At 34.2% G+C, this 20,512-nt stretch overlaps 1 protein-coding gene across 1 annotated transcript; it reads right to left on the minus strand.

Annotated features, from left to right (window-relative positions):
• Positions 1-3,451: 3,451 nt before the first annotated feature.
• MBD9 (methyl-CPG-binding domain 9) lies at positions 3,452-13,350 on the minus strand. The gene is made up of 10 exons (XM_078970923.1): positions 12,418-13,350; positions 11,057-11,543; positions 10,015-10,968; positions 9,300-9,929; positions 8,427-8,729; positions 7,995-8,339; positions 7,775-7,873; positions 6,592-7,038; positions 4,766-6,211; positions 3,452-4,008 (listed from the first exon to the last, which is right to left on the minus strand). Exons 1-10 carry the CDS (start codon positions 12,843-12,845, stop codon positions 3,634-3,636), a joined length of 5,514 nt encoding a protein of 1,837 aa, XP_078827049.1. The 5' UTR covers positions 12,846-13,350; the 3' UTR covers positions 3,452-3,633.
• Positions 13,351-20,512: the final 7,162 nt, after the last annotated feature.

The raw sequence follows: 20,512 nt of genomic DNA on the forward strand, positions 1-20,512 counted from the left end.
AACAGAAACTTATACTAACGGAAGTCAATGACATAGTTGTATTATTGTATATTCCTACACGCTAGTTTCCTTTTTTTTCTTGATCAGGATAAGTGGTTTAATTAGTCCCCCTTTTTTTCTTGTGTTCCTACAGCCATAAATGAACAGAAACTTATGCCATTGGAAGTCAATGACAGTGTTGTATGCTTGTGTTCCTAATACCTCATTGCATTCGTCAACAACTCGTTAAAAAATAGAGTAAATTACAAATTCACTCCCTGTGGTTATGTGGCATTCTTGAATAAGTCCACTTTTTTCGATTGTAGCATGAACATCCTCATAGATTGATTTTGTATCGGTTTTGAACCCGATCAGACTTAAAATGTATAATTTACCCTTGATTATTTTTAACTTTTTTCCATCTTATATTCATCAGCTATATATTGAAAACTATTCCCCCTCTATCATGGCCTCACCCCTTCCCTGTTTTACAATAAAAAATTAAAAACCATAAGTCTTCAATGGAAAAACTTGGGAATAAAACCTAAATCAAACAGAAATCCAATTCAAAAATCATCCCTCAAGCACTCAAACTCTTCTCTGTTTTACAAGAAAAAAAAAAATCATAAAGTCTCCATTAGAGCTTCCAATGCATTTACAGAGAAGCTAACCCTAACGAGATTCACAAGAGAGGAACACAAATTCGGAATTGGCCATAAAAAAAAGATTGTTTTGCAGGTAGAGATTACAGAGTTAACGAGTGACAAGATGTCAGTCGGTAGTTTAGGAGAAGAAGTTGTAATGAGAGTGGCGAGTCGATAAGTTGGCCGGAGAGTAGAAACCTTCTAACCCACAATTTTTTTTTGATACAATAGAAAAAAAAAAAAGTGTTCGATGATCGGTGAATATGTAAATAGTAATATTTTATTTGATAAATGTAGTAGAATGAATGGTATGGCAAAAAAAAAAAAAAAAAAAAAACTACGGATGATATGGAAGATCGGATATGTTCTAATTATGTATTTGAGTATTTTGAAGATAAAATTGAAATAAAAATAACCCAATTTAAAGAGTAACAAAATAGATATAACAATAAAATAAAACAACAAAAATGGTTTATGTGGTTTGCCAAAAGTAAGGTTCTATTAATTTTTTTTTATGCAAATGGTTCTTGTGGTTTGGAAAATTTGTATTGATAGTTTTCTTTACTAACTCTGGTAGTATACTGATTCTGTAAGGGTATTCTCGTCTTTTTCAAATATAAAGAGACACATTTGGTAAACCATATGAACCACATCCTTGACAAATATGATTATTTTTTTAAGGGAGGCTCGAACTAGCGAACCTCCACTCTTCTAAATTGTCCAAAGACTTAACAACTTGAGTTAAAGGTGTACTTGGTTTTTACTTTCTACAACTCATATATATATATATATATATATATATATATATATATATATATATATATATATATATATATATATATATATATATATATATATATATATAATAAAACATAAACAATAAATAAATTACAAAAACATTTTTTTTACATAATTTTTTTTAAATAAATAAAAAACGTATTTTCCATATTATATAAAAAAAAAATTATAAAAATTTTATATGTATTTTTATGTATTTATTTTACATAAAATATGTTGTTTTATGTCTTTAACAAAATACTTTTTCTAAAAATCGTTTTTCGGTTATATGTATATAAAAAACATATACTAGTAAAACGTATTCGATTATATGTCTTATTTAAAATATGTATTTCAACTTAATCACTAGTTCTAAATCGTATGGTTAAAATGATGATGGAAAGAAATAAACATATATTTTTTTTTAAATAACAATAATTAACACTACTTGTGACATAAAAAAATATTAATTGTTTAAATACATATAACAAAATTGTTGTTAAGCTTTTTTTAACCGAAAATCGGTTTTTAGAAAACCAATTGGGGCTAAACAAAAACTTATTCGGCCGATTTTGTCTTTCTTTACAACGTAATAACATATTATACGAAAACGTATTTTTTAAAGACATAAAAAATTATGTAAAACAAATACATAAAAATAAATATAAAATGATTGTAAAAGTTTGTTTTTTTATAATACGCTAAAATACATTTTGTTTTATTAAAAAAAATTATGTAAAATAATGTTTTTTTAATTTATTTATTTTTTATGTTTTATTGATTTTATTATTATATATATATGAGTTTTAGAAGATAAAAATTGAGTGATTCTTTAGTTTAACTGGTTAAGTCGTTGGTCAAATATAAAAGGGTGGAGGTCACGAGTTCAAGCCTCCTCCTTCAATTTTAATTGTTTTTTTCAAATGTCACAAAATCAATCCATTTATATTTGAAAAGATGAAAATGCTCTTATAGATTCCGTCTCTAACGGGTTAATACTAATAGAGTTAGTAAAAATGGTCATCGTTTTTTTCAAATGTCACAAAATCAATCCATTTATACTTGAAAAGATGAAAATGCTCTTATAGATTCCGTCTCTAACGGATCAATACTAATAGAGTTAGTAAAAATGGTCATCAATGCAAGTTTTGCAAACCACAAGGACTATTTACATAAAAAAAAAAATAAGGATTAACTTTGTGACTTTCGATAAACTACAAGACATTTTTTGTAATTCTGTAATGAGAACTTCATATTTCAAAATTTAAAACCTAATTTTTTTCCATGGAGTGGGATTGGATCTCAAAAGCATCAGACAATCTTAAGATCATTTAACAATCATGATTGGAGAAATAACATCATCTAGAAACCAACATTTACTATTTCCTTAATTTGTGTACCAAACGTTGTATTTTTTTTTAATCACTTAACTTACTAGACACTATGTTTAAGAAAAAAAATCAGTTTAATGTGTAACTTGTCACACCCAAAAAACTAACAAATCATAACTTCAACAAACAATCGTCCCATACATAAAATTGAACTTGAAATCTGGAAGTTTTAACATTAAAAAATGGCAAACGATTTTTGAATAATAAAACGATTGAATGTGATTCAAGACCTTAATTTTTCTAAACCTTCTCACTAACATCTTCGTAGTCAACATCATGACATACATCTTCACAGTCAACTTTACACAGAATATATGATTCTCTCATTAGAACATATACCTCATACAATCATAATATACTACTTCCATAAAATACAATGATAATAATTTCCATGTTCAAATTCAAAATACCAAAAACATGAAACATATCATACACATACTCCAAAAATGTCTTCCATTTAAGATGATATATGAGCTCACACATCATTCCATGTGTTTAAACTTGTATAAGCCTTCACATTTCTTGTTTGATTATTGAACAAGTCTCTATCTCATCTTAGTTTTTTTGGGTAGAACAAAGAGTTAGAATTGTATGCCATTAACACCCGTCTTTTTTTTTTTTTTTTCAGTTGAATACATGTCAAACACAAAACAAGATTCATAGTTCCAAAACAATGTTAATCCTCAAGAAATCACCATGGTCGTTTTCCAACTCAACAACATTCAAACAAATATTTACAACACAAAACTACACATGTTTCATTTCAACTTCTATATGATCAATGAATGAAGCCCATCTTCTAGCATTTACATAGTCTAAAAAGAAAAGCAACTCTAATTTGATCAACTATCAGAATCCCTCATCCTCTTCTTTGATCTGGTTTTAGGCCTTGAACCCTCGGTCACAGGTGAGCTGCTGGCCCTTTGACTTTGACTGTTTTTCGGGGTTGACTTCTCCGAGGATTCTTTAGCATTTGACTTTTCAGAAGTCTTCTTTTCGGATTTGGAACTCTTGGGTGTTAGGGGTTCTGTGGGGTCTAGATTGGGTGTCGGGGGTTTTTCGTAATAAATGGCTGCATCAAGGGCGTATATTCGTAAAGCAAGGGCTGAAATATTTGAGATTTTAGCAGCGGTTGAAGGGGATGACCAATACCACCATTCTTTTCTCAAGTATTCGGTTTTAATCATGTCCTCTAACATGAGTGTTGCTTGCACCATCTGAAAAGACCATTAAATGTTAAAAGATAATTACTTTAGCAGTGTCTTTGAGTGTTTGGCAAACTTTGATTATTGAATAAAATGAACAAACGATATGATAAATAAGAAGATTCTAAATAGTGAAAGTTTGGTTTTTTGATAGTTGTTGATTAAGTCAAGGCCTAACTGAGTCAGATTCCCCATCATCTTTTATGAGACCAAGTAAGAGGCATATCAAAGGCTACATATAGGACCAAATCAAACGCTTCTAATTGTGGTATCAAAATGTCTGAATCAAAGGCTTCTAATTTTGGTATCAAACAGTCTTAATCAAAGGCTCCTAATTTATCTGAATCAAAGGCTTCTATATGTGGTATCAAACAGTCTGAATCAAAAGCTTCTAATTTATCTTAATCAAAGGCCTCTAATTGTGGTATCAAACAGCCTGAATCAAAGGCTTCTAACTGTGGTATCACACAGTCTGAATCAAAGGCTTCTAATTTATCTGAATCAAAGGCTTCTAATTGTGGTATCAAACAATCTGAATCAAAGGTTTCTAATTGTGGTATCAACCAATCTGAATCAAAGGCTTCTAATCTATTTGAATCAAAGGCTTCTAATTGTGGTATCAAACAGTCTGAATCTGATCAAGTCAGACCCAGCCCCTAACGTTAATATCATTTTGTTGTAAACTCATACTAAACTTCAATAACATAATTTCAAAGATATTAAATTAATCTTGCACTATATAAAATCTTTTTGTTACAAATAACTTTACCTCATAGATTGATTGTGAAGATTTTACCAAACTACGCCAAGCACGTAAGCGATCCAAGCCTCCTCTTGAAGGTCTCAAAGAATCTTCCGGAAGCGCAGTTTCCATATCAAACAAATTAATCTTAAGACACCTAAGAATTTCAACAACACGGCCCGTTAACGGCTTCAAAGAAGATTGGCATATTCTCAATGAGCTTCTATTCTTCAACAATGATTTTCCACTTGTACCCTTGGGTTTCAATCTTTCAACCTTAGATGGTGTCTCATTTGTACCCAATAGAAGAATATCTGTTGACCCGTTTTGGGAACTAACCAATTTTTTCGTTTCAGAAAATAAAAATAAAGCGGAATTATTATCTTGTGGGTATACAAATGATGGAGTCCCGTTTGACCCGATAAGACCGATTTCTTTGACTTCTTCTTTAAGAGAACTTCGTGTACAAAACTTGGCCCGAATTTCTTCAAAAACAAATGGCAAATCGGATTCTTCATGATTGGTCAAAGCCTGCGGTTTGACTAACTTGACCTTTTTACCCTTCGTGGGACCCTCACATTCTTGACGATTTTGACATTTTCCATCATTATGCCCTTCGAGCTCCTCGTTAGTCAAAAACGTCCAATGACAGGAAGAACAATGGTGTCGGGTGGGCCCCGCTAACTCCAAACAATCACACCTATATAATTTCCCGTTCTTGACCATTTTACCCTTGCACCCGTTCTTTTTCGATAAAGAACCAAACTTCTTTTCCAACATTGCCCTTGCCTTGGTGCCATACACGGGATTATCATCGACAGTTTGAACATGGTTTTCAAGGGCGTTTACGTCATTTACTCGATTCATGTGCCACTGACGGATTGTCTCTTTGAGTTCTTTCTCTTTTGTATCATCGTCTCTCAACCACCCAATGAGCTCTTGGATTTCCGCATCGGATTCATAGCAAGTCCAAAGAGAATCATTATCATACATTTCGGGCATTTTGGTAATTTCACCTTCATTCCTACGACTAGGTGGGCCCGACACAACGACCCGTTCAGGGCTGCTAAGGATCCAATAAAGTCTTCCAAGTAAATCCCGACCCAAATAATCTCTTCTAACAACGGGTCTTGCTATTTTTGACTCCAAAGTTGCAATCTTTTCTTGTAAAGAAGAAACCCCACAACCCGATTCTTGACCCTGACCCGTTTTCGTGGGTCCCACATGTTTGTTTTCGTCATTTTCTTCATTCTTTATTTGACTTTGAATATCACCAGATTTAGAAACGGATAACTGCTCTTCTTGACATGTATCTTCACTTTCTTTCTCTTTCTCTTTTTTGTTTTGATTTTTTAATTCTTTGTAGAGCTTTCGCAGCTTCTTTTCAGAATCACCTGAGTCGGGACTGATGTGGTTTCGGACAACTCCCGAGTTCAAGACCTCATCACATAGAAATTTGAAAAGGAAAACCCTCTGCAAAATTGAAAAAAAAAAAAAAAAAAAGATACAAACTTTATACTTCATGATCATCAAATTCAATATATAGCAATCTATTCGCGTTTGTTTCTGTTACAATGTGCTTTCATTTTTTTTCTTATTAAGACATTGCACTTTGAAAAATCTATCCAATTGTAGCATTGAAAATTGCTTTATATTTCCATGAAAATTACTTATTATAAATTCAAAAATCTATTATCTATCCAATCATAAGAGTGAAAATTGCTTTATATTTCCATGACATTCATAACATTGGGTAGAATTTTTAAAGCACAATGTTGTAACACAAAGATATAAAACAAATCAACCGAAGTAAGTTGCTATTTCTTATAAATAAATTAAGTCAAGAAAAGAACCTCCTCAATGCCTAATTCCCAATACTCCATCAACTCCATTGTATCTGCTAATGGAGCCAAAATCTCCATTAGATTCCGAGTAAATTCCTTTTGAAGTTTCTTCTTGCCACGTAAGCGACATAGTGCGCGGGTCCCACACCTCTCATCTTGTGGCATGGGTTGAGTTGATTTGCATGAAGGGCAATACCAATTCCCATCAGGGATTCTTGCAAGTGGAGGATCTAAACAATACGTATGGTATTCGGAATCACATTTATCACATAGTAATACACTATCATCATCTTTATCCATCCCACATACTTTGCATACCCCATCCTCCCATGGTGCAGGGGGAATTGGGGATTCCGTTGTTTCAAGGAGTAGAGAGTTTAACTCTTTTTTCCCTTCTTCACTTGATGAGTCAAAGCTATTACCGTTTTCCATGATTCGATTGAATAGGTTAAGTACCTAAGGTTGTACAAATGTCATACATATATTGGTCAAAGATGTTATGGAATATAAGGTTGACTTGTTTTTACCATTTTCCATGGTCCCATAGGAGTGTTTGGTATGATGGAATCGAGGATGGAATAGAATTGTTGATTCCGTTGGAATGAAAAAAGTTAACCAATATTATTTTTTGTTATAATCTTATTTGAGTTGTAATAAGCTTTGTACCATGTTTAATTTTTTTATTTTTGTAAACAAAAGTTCATTAATTATATATAACAAAGGATCATATTGTCACTTTTTTCCAGTTTAACCACCCAATTTTCATTTGTGCTTAAAAAACCACCTATTTTTGGATAAAAATTCTATTGCGACAACAATGAATTGTATTTTTTTTGCTAAAAAAACAACTAATTTACATTTGTGGTAAAAACCCACTCATAAATTGGTGGTTAAACCGAACTTTTGTAAAAATATAGCGTTTTTTTTCGTAATTATCCCATTAACAAATGTAAATATTATAAATAATTGTATATAGGAGAGGTAAAATTAGATAATGAACTTTCATATAATATAAAAAATTTAAATAAAAATTCATTCCAATCCTACAGGCCAACCAAACATGATTATGGAATGTGATGAACTAATGACTGATTCCATTACCTTGTTCATTCCATTCCATTCCATCCAACGAAAAAAGAAACCCACAAAGATGAAAATGTTAAAAGTATTAAGTATTCAGTTATTAACTAACCTCTTCTTGATACGATTCTTCAAATTTTTTTGATAGTGTTTCAATCAACTCCATGTGATCAGGATAATCCCGATAAGCTATTCGTAAATTTTGCCAAACCTGAAAGAAAAAAGAAAAAGACCATAACAAATGAGAGGATAACAACTTCAGCGAATCAATCTTTTCTTTTTCTTTTTAGTTTTTTTAAGTATCCAAAAGTGTAATATATAATATATAATACCTCACGAACATCCTCAATGAAAGATTCATGTGAGGTAACATAGAACCCTGCAGCCAATCTAAGATCAATTGTCCTAAAATCCAATGGACGAGAAACCATTGCAGGGTACCCAAGTACCCCTGTATCATCAGGATCATTTGGCTTCAAATTAGTTTTTGCCAAAAGATTAAAAAATATCCTATCTTCATCTGTATTAGCAACACAACGTAACACTATGCGACACTTTTTCATAACAGCATCAGAAAGTGTCCTCACACCACTTTTTTCCTTCTCTTTCTTCTCAATAATCGGCTTCTGTAGAGGGTTTTCCACTCTCATTCTCTCAAGAACCAAAATAACTGCCCTCTGTTTCACTTGAGTTAGTTAAAAAGACGAAACTAGACATTGAGAGTGTAAAGAAGATAGGTAAAAGTTATAAAGACTAAAGAGAACCTTTGTGGGTCCTGATGCATTGCCCTTGTAGACTTCTTTGCTTATGGAATGTTCTAGAATGTCTTTAGCCCATTCGGGTGGATTTTTGTTTAGAGATTCATGAATGCATCTTCTGATTCTTGCACCTACATTTGTGGGTAGTTTTCTTACAGGTTCTAGAGCTTGTGTCCATTCAGGGGAATCATCATCAATCATGTTTGTGTCTTTGATTGAGTCTCCTGTATCATCTTTTTGATCTATGATAAAGTCCACAACTTTATTGTTCATTGATGAAAATAATTTCTTGGAAGCTTCTGCAAGAACCTGAAAAAAACAAAATTTCAAGAAATCTTGATTGGTAACATCTAGTGACAGAAATTCAATATTAAAAGTTACCAACATAACAATTCATGATTCTAAGTATGCATAATAATAACATAATCTATAAAGTTCATTTTTTTAGCTAAAATAGAAAGGGAACCAAAGAATACAATACAGCATTTACAGCCTCCTAAATTAGAGGGGGTTGATATTTAAAGGGTAAAATACAGAAACCCATGATTTTATCGATTTAGCCACTTAACTATTTTATATAGTGATTAAACCATTCTACTGTTTTTGACCATTTAAAATGACATTTTTCCCAATTACCCAATTTTAAAAAAGGTTAAAATACAATAGTTTAGTAGCTAAAATGAAAAAAATGGTGAAGATACTGAAATTACCTAAAATCGATGAAAATAGTGAAAGTACATGTCTTTTTTCTGCATTTTACCCTTACTTTAATAGTAACTTCTGTAATCACATCTAGTACACTAATTCATTTATAAAATTCAAGAAAAGATATTAAACGGGTCGACCCATTTTCCACCTATAAATGTGGATCTATCTTACCATGGCATCAGCCTCCATTGCAGCCACTCCAGTAAGTGAACCACAAAGTGAGCCACCATCACCATTCAAACAATGAAACACTTTTCCACATTCATGAGTCAAAAGCTCTGATGATTCAAGGTTTCCATCCATACACAATGCCACCAAAATAAATCTTCGGGCAACTTCAGGCCATGTAAATTCATTCACTGGAAACATATCAAGATTTATCTTCTTCCCACCACCTGCCACCTCAGCATCTTTCTTCTTCCCTTTTCTTGACTTTGATTCCACAACACCAAACGGATCAAAGATTTCCTTAACTTTTGCTAACATGTCTTCTATCAACACTTTCAGTAGTGACATGTGGAACTTTGACAGTTGGACACCTGTACATTTGCTAGCTGCTTCTGCTCGATAACCTTCTTCCTCACATTCTTCTGTTGCATCAGAATCTTCGCTGACATCATCATCCGGTTTGCTGACTTCACATGCTTTCATTATCGTGTCTTTTTGAAGATCATTCAAAGATCTTTTCATTGGCTTTAAATTATCAATCCATGGATTCATCAACTCGTTTTCAAGAACGTGTCTGGAGACTGGTGCATCCAAGCCCAAAACTTCATAAAACCTTAAACAGATTTCATACGCCTAAAAGAAAACAAAAAATGGGAACTTTAGACATAAAGATACAAACTTTATCTCACTTTTATAATCTAAAAATTCTAATTATTACCTGAATAACATCACCAATCAAATGAGGAGGAAGATTTGAGGCAACCAAATTCCCAGGTGGACTTTGTCTTTTGTGGGATCTTCTCATACTATTAGAAACTGCTGAATGTTGTAAACCGTTTTTACTCAAAGCCATAAAGAACCCACTTCCAATAGTTTGTGAGCTTGAGCTTTCACATCTTGCATTCAAAGATTTATAATTTGAACAAGAACTAACCCCAGGAAGCTGTTCTATAAGTTCTTGCACAAACTCAACATCTAAACCAAATCTATCAACTTCTAACCATTTTCTCAGCTCTTGTAAACAAGCTTCAAGCTCATCAATGGTCAAAATCTTATCCGGGATGCTGTTGACCGGGCCCGCTAAGTAACAAAACTTCCTTAATGATTCAAACTCAGATGTTGGTCCAAGATATTGTCCATCAACTCGATGGTTGCAGCAAAAATTTAGGACGTTTTTACCCCCATAAGCCTCACGACATGCTTTTAGTAAACTTTCCACAGCTTTTTTCCAAGCGGATGTTATCGATCTTTCCTCAACTATAAACTCACCAATCACATCATTTTGAAGATTATTTTCGGGTTTTGAAGTTATCTTTAAAGAACATGAAGATTTATCATCATCAAGGTGAGGTGGAGGAGAATCGTCTGTGAGCATAAGGTGAATGTTTGTATCATCATCATCATGAGTTGTCCCACATTTTGTAATGCATAACACTTTTGAAGCATATGGAATTGATTGATTAGTGCATGGGTATCTATGTATCCGAAAAATCGGGCCAGAATCTCCACCTTCTAAAACATTATGGATGAAAATGGACCCTGTAAATCTATCATGCCAGATAGATTGATAACCAATGGGCCAGATTTGTGAGGTATTGTGAAATGAAAGGTGTGGATCGATTTTTCCAACTGACATAACAAAAAGGTCTTCAAATTGAACAGGAAAACCATCCTGATTCAATAAAAGATAACGGGTAAATGATAAAGATTGATAAAGATTGATAATTTGAACGATTACAAGAGTATATTAACAAACTTACAAGAAAAGATTGTGATCCATGTGTCCAATTTGCCACATTACTATCTTTCTTGAGGTTACTTCCTCTCTTTGTTCTTTTTGTAGAATGTGATCCTTTTTGCAATATAACAATCCCACTACCCTTTTCGTCTTTCTCAAAGGAATTATATGCAGGAATCAAACCAAGGTGATGAGCAACTTCTGACATTGAATCAAATCGTTTTCCATCTGGAGCAAAGTAAACTGCAGAAGTTTTGTAATTTTTTTCTGAATATTCGAATTTAACACGCCACCCATCTCCTAAAACACCTCGTTTTTCAGATATGTAGTCTTTAAGTGCTTGAAGATATACTAAGTTGCCTTTTTGTGTTGCAGTTTCAAGATTCATGTGTGCAAAACGTGCTGGATTTTGAGAAGGAAATCCACTTGCTATGAGTCTCATATCCGGATGAGCCATCTGAGAACTTAAAGTAAAGCCTAAAAAAGGGTTACGCCTCATATCCTGCATTCTAGAATCCAAAAGACATAAATTTTAGTAAGAATGATAAATCCTGTGTTTGGTTTGCATTGGATTAGGACAAAGACAGATGTCAATACTCAATAATACAAATTTGTCGTGTTTTGTCTCACCCTAAAAGGTCAACAATAAAGACATGACATGTTGTCTTGTGTTTGACATGCATTGGATAAAGACTGATAGAAGAAAATGTTGTATTGTGTTTGGTGCACGTTTATCTAGGACAAAGACTGATGTCAATAGGACAAAAAACTGCATCTTTTTTACTCGCCCTAAAAGGTCAATGATGGACATAGCTTCAATCATCTAATGATGTAGAACTATAATAAAAACAAAACCAAATGATATGTGTAAGTAATCTTTAAGTGATGTGAATGTCACAAGTAGAAAGAATGAAGGATTGATCGATACCATATAATCTGCCATATGAAAACCCAAAGGGGTTCACTTTTCTCTTTAAAACAAGGTATCAAATTGGCTTTGCCTTCACTCATATCATAGAGTTGGAATTTAGTAAGATTTTTAGCCCTAAAATGCCTAAAGATGGTCTAATAGGTATTGAAAGAGGATTGGTTCTGAAAAAGAAATATGCTAATTTGCAAACTTTCGATCCTACTCTTTAATTTTTGGTTCTAGAATAACCTTATAAAGGGGTAACAAAATAATACTTCAAACCCTAAATTACTTGCAAAATCAGAAGGGACATTTTTCTGCCATTTACAGCAAAATTATTGATCATTCACAACATGAAACCCATGAAAAGACATCAATTATGCGAGCATATATCTACAAAACATCTTCGATCATGTATTTTGTTCGAGTATAAAATTTTACGCATAAAAAAGATGAGGAAGTTGTCAACATACTTGGGATTGGGGAAGCTTGCTGCTAATACTAGCTCTGAATTGACGAAATAATCCTCCTCGACGCCGTCGGCCTCTTTTGGCGGAGACGAATTCATGTCAAAAAGCCCTGAACCACACCCGCCGCCGGCAGTTAACGAGATCCTCCTCCCACTGCGGCATTCTATCAAACACTCGAAACACTTCCATTCCCGTTGCTCTTCTCTCACGCCCAAACACTCGACATGAAATCGTCTCCCACAATCACCGCATATCACCATGGCCCCTTCCAGTTCGCCACAAGAACCGCATCGGTGCTCCGCCGCAAAAACACCGCCACCGACAATTTCTCGGGGAGAGGGAAGGGGTGCTTCGTTAAGATCAATCTCGAAAGCCACTGAACGGCCACTGGTTCCAGCTACTGATGAACTAGCCGAACCAGAATGCTCCATCAAAGTTTGGATTTTCTTTCCAGGACCCACAATTTAATTCAAGTCAAATCATAAAGATAAATGAGCAAAAGTCTCTCTTACACGAGGCATTGAAGTTGTTCGAATCTTTACGACGGTCGATTAAAGAAACCCACCAAAAACTTGACTCTTTTCCCAAATCGCGAAAAGTAATGCAACTCGATTTTTGAAAAACCCATGAAGCATTATGAAGGATTTTTGAATCAAAAGGAGGTGTAATCGAAGTAGTGAGTGGAATCTTTGTAGGTTGAAATGAAATGGGTGTAGCAACGGAGACAGTGAGAAGATTTTCCGGCGAGAAGAGGCGAAACGTAAAGCATACGATGTGAGAGAAAGGAAGCTGGGACCGAAGTGAAAAGAGGGTTAAAGAAAGCTGTAGAAAACAGACTCTAATCTTGTGTTGAAGCGAAAGATGGAAAGCAAAGAAAGCCCTGGTTTTGGGTTTTCCTCGAGAATCGCGAAGTGGAGATTTCTTGGTTTCCCGTCTGTATGGTCATATGTCGATACCACCCCTTCGGTAAAAATGCAATTTTATAGTTAAAATTAAATTTATATTACAATTTGATACACAAGGTGTCATGAAATTTGTATGCACCATGTTATGATATTTAAAAAAAAAAACTATGTTTTAGCTCATTTTCCAGCATAAATTTTCAACAATTAGACAAAGACTTTTTACATATATACAAACTTTTTGTGTAAGGTTGTACAAAAACTGGTATGAACTAATAAAACAAAATGGATTTAATCAAATTCGACTCGACCAAGTTACATGTAATTTGGTTCTTGGTTTTTATAACTATACGAATAACGACTCATGATATTTTCAAGATTCGATATACAATAGTTATCATTCATGCACCAAAACGGCTTCACACAATTATATAAAGCATTGTCTCATTGTACGGAAGGAAATATTAGATATCGACTTTCTTGTTAAAAGCAGGAGAAAGTCGTTATATGGACCCTCAACTAGTTCAAGGGATGGTCAATAAAGTCAATATGATCTGTATAAGGATGAAACCGGCTTGCGTCAATCAAAAAAGTTATGTTGAATCCAAGTAGCAATTGATGTTTTTCAATGTAAGTAATGAGGTGATGCTAAAGTTTTATCTTTAAAGGGGGTTGTTTGGTTTTGTAAACAATGAAAACTAACCCTTTTAACGCATAGGATCATTTAAAGTATGAAAGCTAATCGGAGAAAATGCATAACAAATGGATTTGACTATGATAGTACAAGGAATGCGTTATACGTCAGATGTTTGTCATTTAAAGAAATTTGCATGTCGTAAAGGAGGAGTGACGCATTTGAAATAACCTCGGTTGGATGACAACAAACGTCGAAGCTATTATGCAAAGTAAAACAAATAAATTTTATTTTTGTTAAGTTAAATGGATATTGCCACACTTATGCTCACATGGGGAACAAAAGATGATATGAGGGCCCGATATCTATTATAATTTGATAAATAATTAAGAACAATATATTTTAAGAGATTATGAGTTGTAACGGTTTCTGATTTCAATAGTATAGTTATTTAAAATCATACTAAAAGTAAACTTAGGGCTAGAAATTCTGAACTTTGGTAAAAAAAATCTAATTTGGAAATAAAAGAAATTCAAGTAAAATAAATAAATAAATGATATTATATCATTAAGAATAATAATGATAATAAATCTCGTTACTAGTTGATATTTAAAATTTTAATGTAGTTTTAGTGTCGCATGAATATTTTTAGAGATGAGGGGTCGAAGGTGACAAATTAGCAAAACTTGTGTTTTACATAGGAGTTGACACACTTAAATGACCTTCGGCCATATAAGTCATATTATGGATGGAGAAGGATTTAAGATGCTAACTTTCAAATTTATGCCCCACACAATAAAAGCTTTGATTATTATTGTTAAAAATGTGAAAAATATATGGTTGATTATGTAATATCGACAAATAAGAACACTACTTCTCCATTTTCACCCCCTTTTTACCCAACTAGATTGAATGTGGAGAGGTAGGGTGTGAGAAATGGTAAGTTTTGCGTAATAAACCCTAGGAAATTGATTTCATACTCAATTGGTTCAAGTGGTGCAACTATTGAAGGAAACTAGGCCCCGTTTGATAGTTGCTTACTGAGAAAGTGTTAACTGAGAAATGTCTGTCTGAGTAAGAAATTCCGACTGAGTAAAAAATCATGTTGTTTGATTGAAAATCTGACTGAATGTGCTGACTGGTGCAAAATGATCATTTTACCCTGATGCTCTACACGTTTCTAGGCAATGTAATAATAACAATAACAATAACAATAACAATAACAATAATAATAGACATTATAAAAAGAAATTATAAAACAATAAGCTGTAAAATAAATTTAATAATTTCTAAAAAACTTTTGTTAAAAGCTTGAACTAAAACCTTTTGAAAATAGTTGTTTGGATGGATTCTAAGGCTAATTCTATAACTTGGATACTTATGCGTAAAGGAAAATAATATAAGGGTCATTTACGTAATTTGGATTTATTGATTCAGTTATGCACCGCATGATTCTTCAACAAAAGAAACAAAGGTGCAGGTAGTTACACTAGCATTCAACAAATGAAAAATATAGATTTAAAATTTGGATGATCCTAATGTTTCATAGCATCTTTTCTATTATATGTTGTTATAAAGTTCATTCATTTTACATGTATACTCATACAAAATACTATAAAAGCTATGAACCATTAAATAAGCATAAGCTCCATTACAACCATATCTTGTGAATTTTGAAAGTTCATTTATTTTACATGTATATTCATTTTATATGTTGTTATAAAAAGCTCACATTGTATGATTACAACAATGCACTCGGCTTATTAACATTTGGACACATGTCCAAAAGCATATGGCTAACTGAAGTTCAATAATAACCATAGGATGTCTTTGTATCCTTAAAAACACAAAAGTTACCCCCAATCTAAAAAGAGGGTACCGCCATAATCAGGTAGATTTTTTTATATTTCATAAATTAGTAAAAGAAAGGTAAAGTACATTGGTATTTTGAAGAATTTGCAAACCTGATTTCAAGCAGCTGCTTGGAGCAACTCCCGAGCAGCACGCTCCCTGATCCTCCTCTCCATCTCAGGCCTAAAATGTCTAATAAGCCCTTGAACAGGCCAAGCAGCAGCATCACCAAGTGCACAAATCGTATGCCCTTCAATCTGCTTAGTCACTTCCTGAAGTATATCAATCTCCTCCAATTTCGCATCCCCAACTTTTATGGAAGTGAAAACTGAAGCATAAACCTAATCCAACTTATTTTCAAACAGAGAGAGCATTGCTTATTTGGTTCAGCATCTAGAATAACACCCAGATGTCTTACAATCTGCTTTGACAGAACCCCAAGTTTTGAACAAAGGGAACATCAGCAGACAATCTAGAATTATGACAATCGAATATTTAAGCTTTTTGGTTTTGAGTGTTTAGCTTAAAATTAAGGAACTTGTGTAAGGGCAAAATTGTCCAAAGTCTATACTAAATAGGGGAGCAAAAGGCCTTTCTGGATAAAACTTGTGCAAGGGCAAAATTGTCCAAAGCAAGAGAATTACCAGCAACCTTGTGAAAGAAACATCAATTGTAGCCACTTTAAACTACTAACAAAAAATCCTTGCCATTTACAAATAATGATATATCTCAGGGGCTTAATAGTAACAGAGGGAGCATCTAGAATTGAGTATAGCACAACTTTCTATTGTAGTAAGAAAAATCCAAGTGTACCTATCGAATGTTTTAAATGTACATAGCACCACTCCTGTAGCAAAATTAGAGAGATTAGGAGAAAAGCAGCATAGAGAGAGGAAATTACCCCCAAGAGAAAATCAATGTCCTTTTTTCTTTCTTCCTTACTCAACCAGCAGATACAAAAGAAAAATGAGAACATAAGAGCATATGGATTCTGATATGATTTCAGATGGTTGATTGATTGGGAGAAGATGAACGGAAGTGATTTCAGATGGTTAATTTCTTACTACTGCTAGAGATATAAACGCAAAAGAGAAGGGGAAACATACCTGCAATTAAATTCGAACCGAAGTGGAGAGAGGCAGTCCATCGATTCTGTGATTGATTTTAAGAAAGCAAAGGGGGTGTTGGATGATCAATTCTGTGAGTCTATTATGAACGAGATGCAAAAGGGGTGTTGGATCGATTCTTCCTACACGTACAAGGATACACACACACAAGGGCACAAGTGGAAATAATTGTCTTCCTTTCTCAGTTAATCGATTCCTTCTCTCTTACCGGATCAGACCTTAATTTCTCAGTCAGAATGGTTATCAAACAGCTATAGCCGACCGAGTCAGCCAAAAATGTCTGACTTGACTCGATCAGACGAGTATCAAACATGGCCTAAGACTTCAAGGTATATATTTGTAACATCTTGTTTTTAGGGATTAGAAGATTGGTTTTTAAGAAAAAATAAAAAAAATCTTTAAATAAAATAAAGTGAAATGAATAAAAAATGAAAGTAAATGATTTAAAGTAATAACCACCATAATAACCAAAATAGACTTTGGTACTACTTTATAAATTAATTATGATACAGTTTGGGCGTTAGATAACATTTAAAGTTAAGGTGACACATGTGACAAGTTAGGAAAACTTAGACCAAATAAGCATAGGTGACATCCTCAAATTCAGGGTCATTTTAAAATTTTATTTATGTTTATTTAAAAATCAGAGTATTCATTTTTAAAGAATAATGTTGCAGAATTTGTTCTCAGAAAGACATGATAAATACATTATTAAAGCATTCCGAGGAAATATATTTTATTCATTTTAAAACATTGGGATGTCATCGTCAATATAGAAACATAAGCATAAATAGACTTTACATTCATTTACACTAGTGATTTGCATATCATTTAATCTCTTAGTGCAATGTATCTTAGTATCGATACCTATGATACAAAATGACTGAGTGGGTCAAGTTGGGAAACATGGTGAGTACATAGGAATTTCAATCCCACAATGTTATATTGTCACACCTCGCTAAAGCGGAAACGTAAGATATAACAGCGATAAAGGTTTCATTGCAAAAGATAAAGATACATCACCATAGAAATATTTAAAAGTTTACAACTCATAGCTTAAAAAGAAACAAAGTACAAGTTTTCCAAAATAACATTGTTCAAAATATAACTTCATAAAATAACTTCCACAACATGCGGCATGCTCTATGATGATGAATTTTTATATCCACTTACTAATTATTTCCTGAAAAAGCATGTAAAACGAGCGTCAACTATGAAAAATAGTTGATGAGTTCACAAGTTTATAAAATCAAGATTTGGAATAAGGCTTTTCATAAATACAAGTACATTGCTTTAATGAGTAACAAAGTTCATTACTATAATGAGAAACAAGGTTGATTGCTATAATTGATAAACAAGTTTATTGCCATAATAAATAGCAAGTTTATTGCTAACGAGAAACGAGTTTGTATGTGTATGAGCAAACAATGAGTTCTCAACGAAACCTATGACTGAAGCCCTATCAAGATCTAAACTTATCGTTCCATAGATGAATATGTTATCATGTAGTCCAGCAATAGGGTGAGTGAGCAGTTGTCAATTCCTAATAGCGCTATCCATAATGACCATTGGCTCAAAGAGTTAATGGTTGGAGATAAGGGAAGGGCCTTAATACGATAAGTTCTCATGTTCCGTGTTGCATAGACATATATAGAGAGATATAGCAATAAAATAGCAATCATGTTTGATACAAATCAATTTAAATACAACATTCAAATAATAGTTTTTTGGAACATGCTTTTCACCCCAAAACATAAAAACTGAAAATAGGGGAGTGCGTGAATACTCACAATGTTTCGAGTAGCTACGAGTGGTGCCTCGGAATACACCAACGTCTTAATACTGGGATCCTACAACATCAAACACACACTAGGGTCAACTCGTCGAGTCCAGGGAGGAACTTAACGTATCGGAGCGGGATTCAGGGGATCGATTAAATAACCGACTCGGCGAGTCGGCAAAAAGGACTCAGCGAGTCCGGTTTGAAGAGGGGAACCCTAAATCCGGAACTTTGTGCACTATTTAAGCATCTCATTCTCTCCCTTAGGGTTCCTTATAGACTCTCTTATCCAGAATACGAAACCCTAAGCCTCCATTGTTGTATATTCAAGCTTTCTTGCCATTTTGGGTGATTTGAAGGAAGAACGTAGAAGGGAACCATTGGGAATTCAAGGATTGATAGTAGATGCAGAGTTTGTGGAATTTTTTAGAGAATTTGAAGGTAATGAGTCACTACCTTCACTCTCTTGCATATAGATCAACCTTTAACATGAGATTTGGGGCTTTAAGGGCAAGTTTAAGAACCATTTCGAGTTACAAGCCCAGATCTGAAGTTGCTACTTCAGATCTAAGTGTATCTTGGCCTAGAGAATCATAAATCATCAGTCTATGGGTTGATTGTAAAGCCTCCTTGTCTTAAACCCTAGTTTATAATGTTTTGAGCCTAGATCTCCTTAGCTACATGTAAAGTTTGCCACTTTACGTGAGGAATAGGCTTTAGAAGAGTGGATCCGCAGTTTGGAGTCCATGTATGACTCAAAAGCCTCTAAATATTTAAAGGACTGAATAGTCTCGGTGAGTCCTTAGAGTGGACTCAGCGAGTAGTATGAAGATGGAGATGATCTCAACGAGTTGGATGAACAACTCGGCGAGTCTGTTGAAGATTTCCTTGGAATCGACGAGTCTGTTCTTGGACTCGGCGAGTCAAGTCGCAAAACCCCAAACCCTTCAAGTTAAGACTCGGATCAGTGAGTTTAGTGGGGACTCAGTGAGTTGGACAGGACAGGACTCGGAAATCGGTAAACTCGGTGAGTTAGGGGATGACTAGGCGAGTCGAGTCGCGAATGAAAGGATGCTGAGCGTATGAACTTGGTGAGTCAGTAGGCAGACTCGACGAGTAGGGTTGACCTGGAAGGTTGACTTTGACTAGGACTTTGACTTTAACCAGAGTGGACTTAGTTGACCTTCGGAGGACAGTTTGACTAAGTGCTATATTGATATTGGTAGCCCAGGGAGCTATTGGAGCAGCAGTTCAGAGAGAGTTGTCAGACAGCGGGCAGAGGGATTATGAGAAAGTTCAGCAGTACCAGGTGAGTTTCCCTTTATGTGAATGGGTCTAAGACCACAATGCCAACCCATGTAGATATGAGTAGGAAGACCCAGGGGTTAGCCCTAGGTATTGTATGCCAGTATGATATTTAGGACCAAGGTCCATTGATAGCGGGCGGGTGCCTAAGGAATGGTTTACATGATAGAGTATACTTGTTGTCAGTGTGATACTTGTATGTGCCTGGTAGGGAGGTGAGTGTGGGCAAGGTCCCGTATCTCATCAGTAACAGAGTGTGGACGGTGTTCCACATCTCATTAGAAGCAGAACAACGGTGAGGCCCAAGTTAGGGAAAGAGTGAGTGTGGGTTGCGCCTGTATCTCACTATTAGTAGGAGCATGGACGGGGTTCCATAACTCATCCGTAGCAGGTCAAGGGCAAAGCCCAAGATAGGCGAGACCTTAGGACAGGATCCATTAGTATATGTTTAGCTTATGTGTTGTGATATGTTTATGTGCTATTATATTTTAGCGAGTGC

Source organism: Lactuca saligna, chromosome 8 (genome assembly GCF_052625555.1).
Source record: "Lactuca saligna cultivar CGN05327 chromosome 8, ASM5262555v1, whole genome shotgun sequence".
NCBI lineage: Eukaryota > Viridiplantae > Streptophyta > Magnoliopsida > Asterales > Asteraceae > Lactuca > Lactuca saligna.

What these genes read in the sequence shown, in the direction of transcription:
- MBD9 (XM_078970923.1), bottom strand. Translation starts at nt 12,845, where the DNA reads ATGGAGCATTCTGGTTCGGCTAGTTCATCAGTAGCTGGAACCAGTGGC. An exon ending in GCAAGCTTCCCCAATCCCAA is followed by an intron (nt 11,544 to 12,417) that starts GTATGTTGACAA and finishes TTTGGATTCTAG; the next exon opens with AATGCAGGATATGAGGCGTA. An exon ending in AAGAATCGTATCAAGAAGAG is followed by an intron (nt 7,039 to 7,774) that starts GTTAGTTAATAA and finishes GTACAACCTTAG; the next exon opens with GTACTTAACCTATTCAATCG.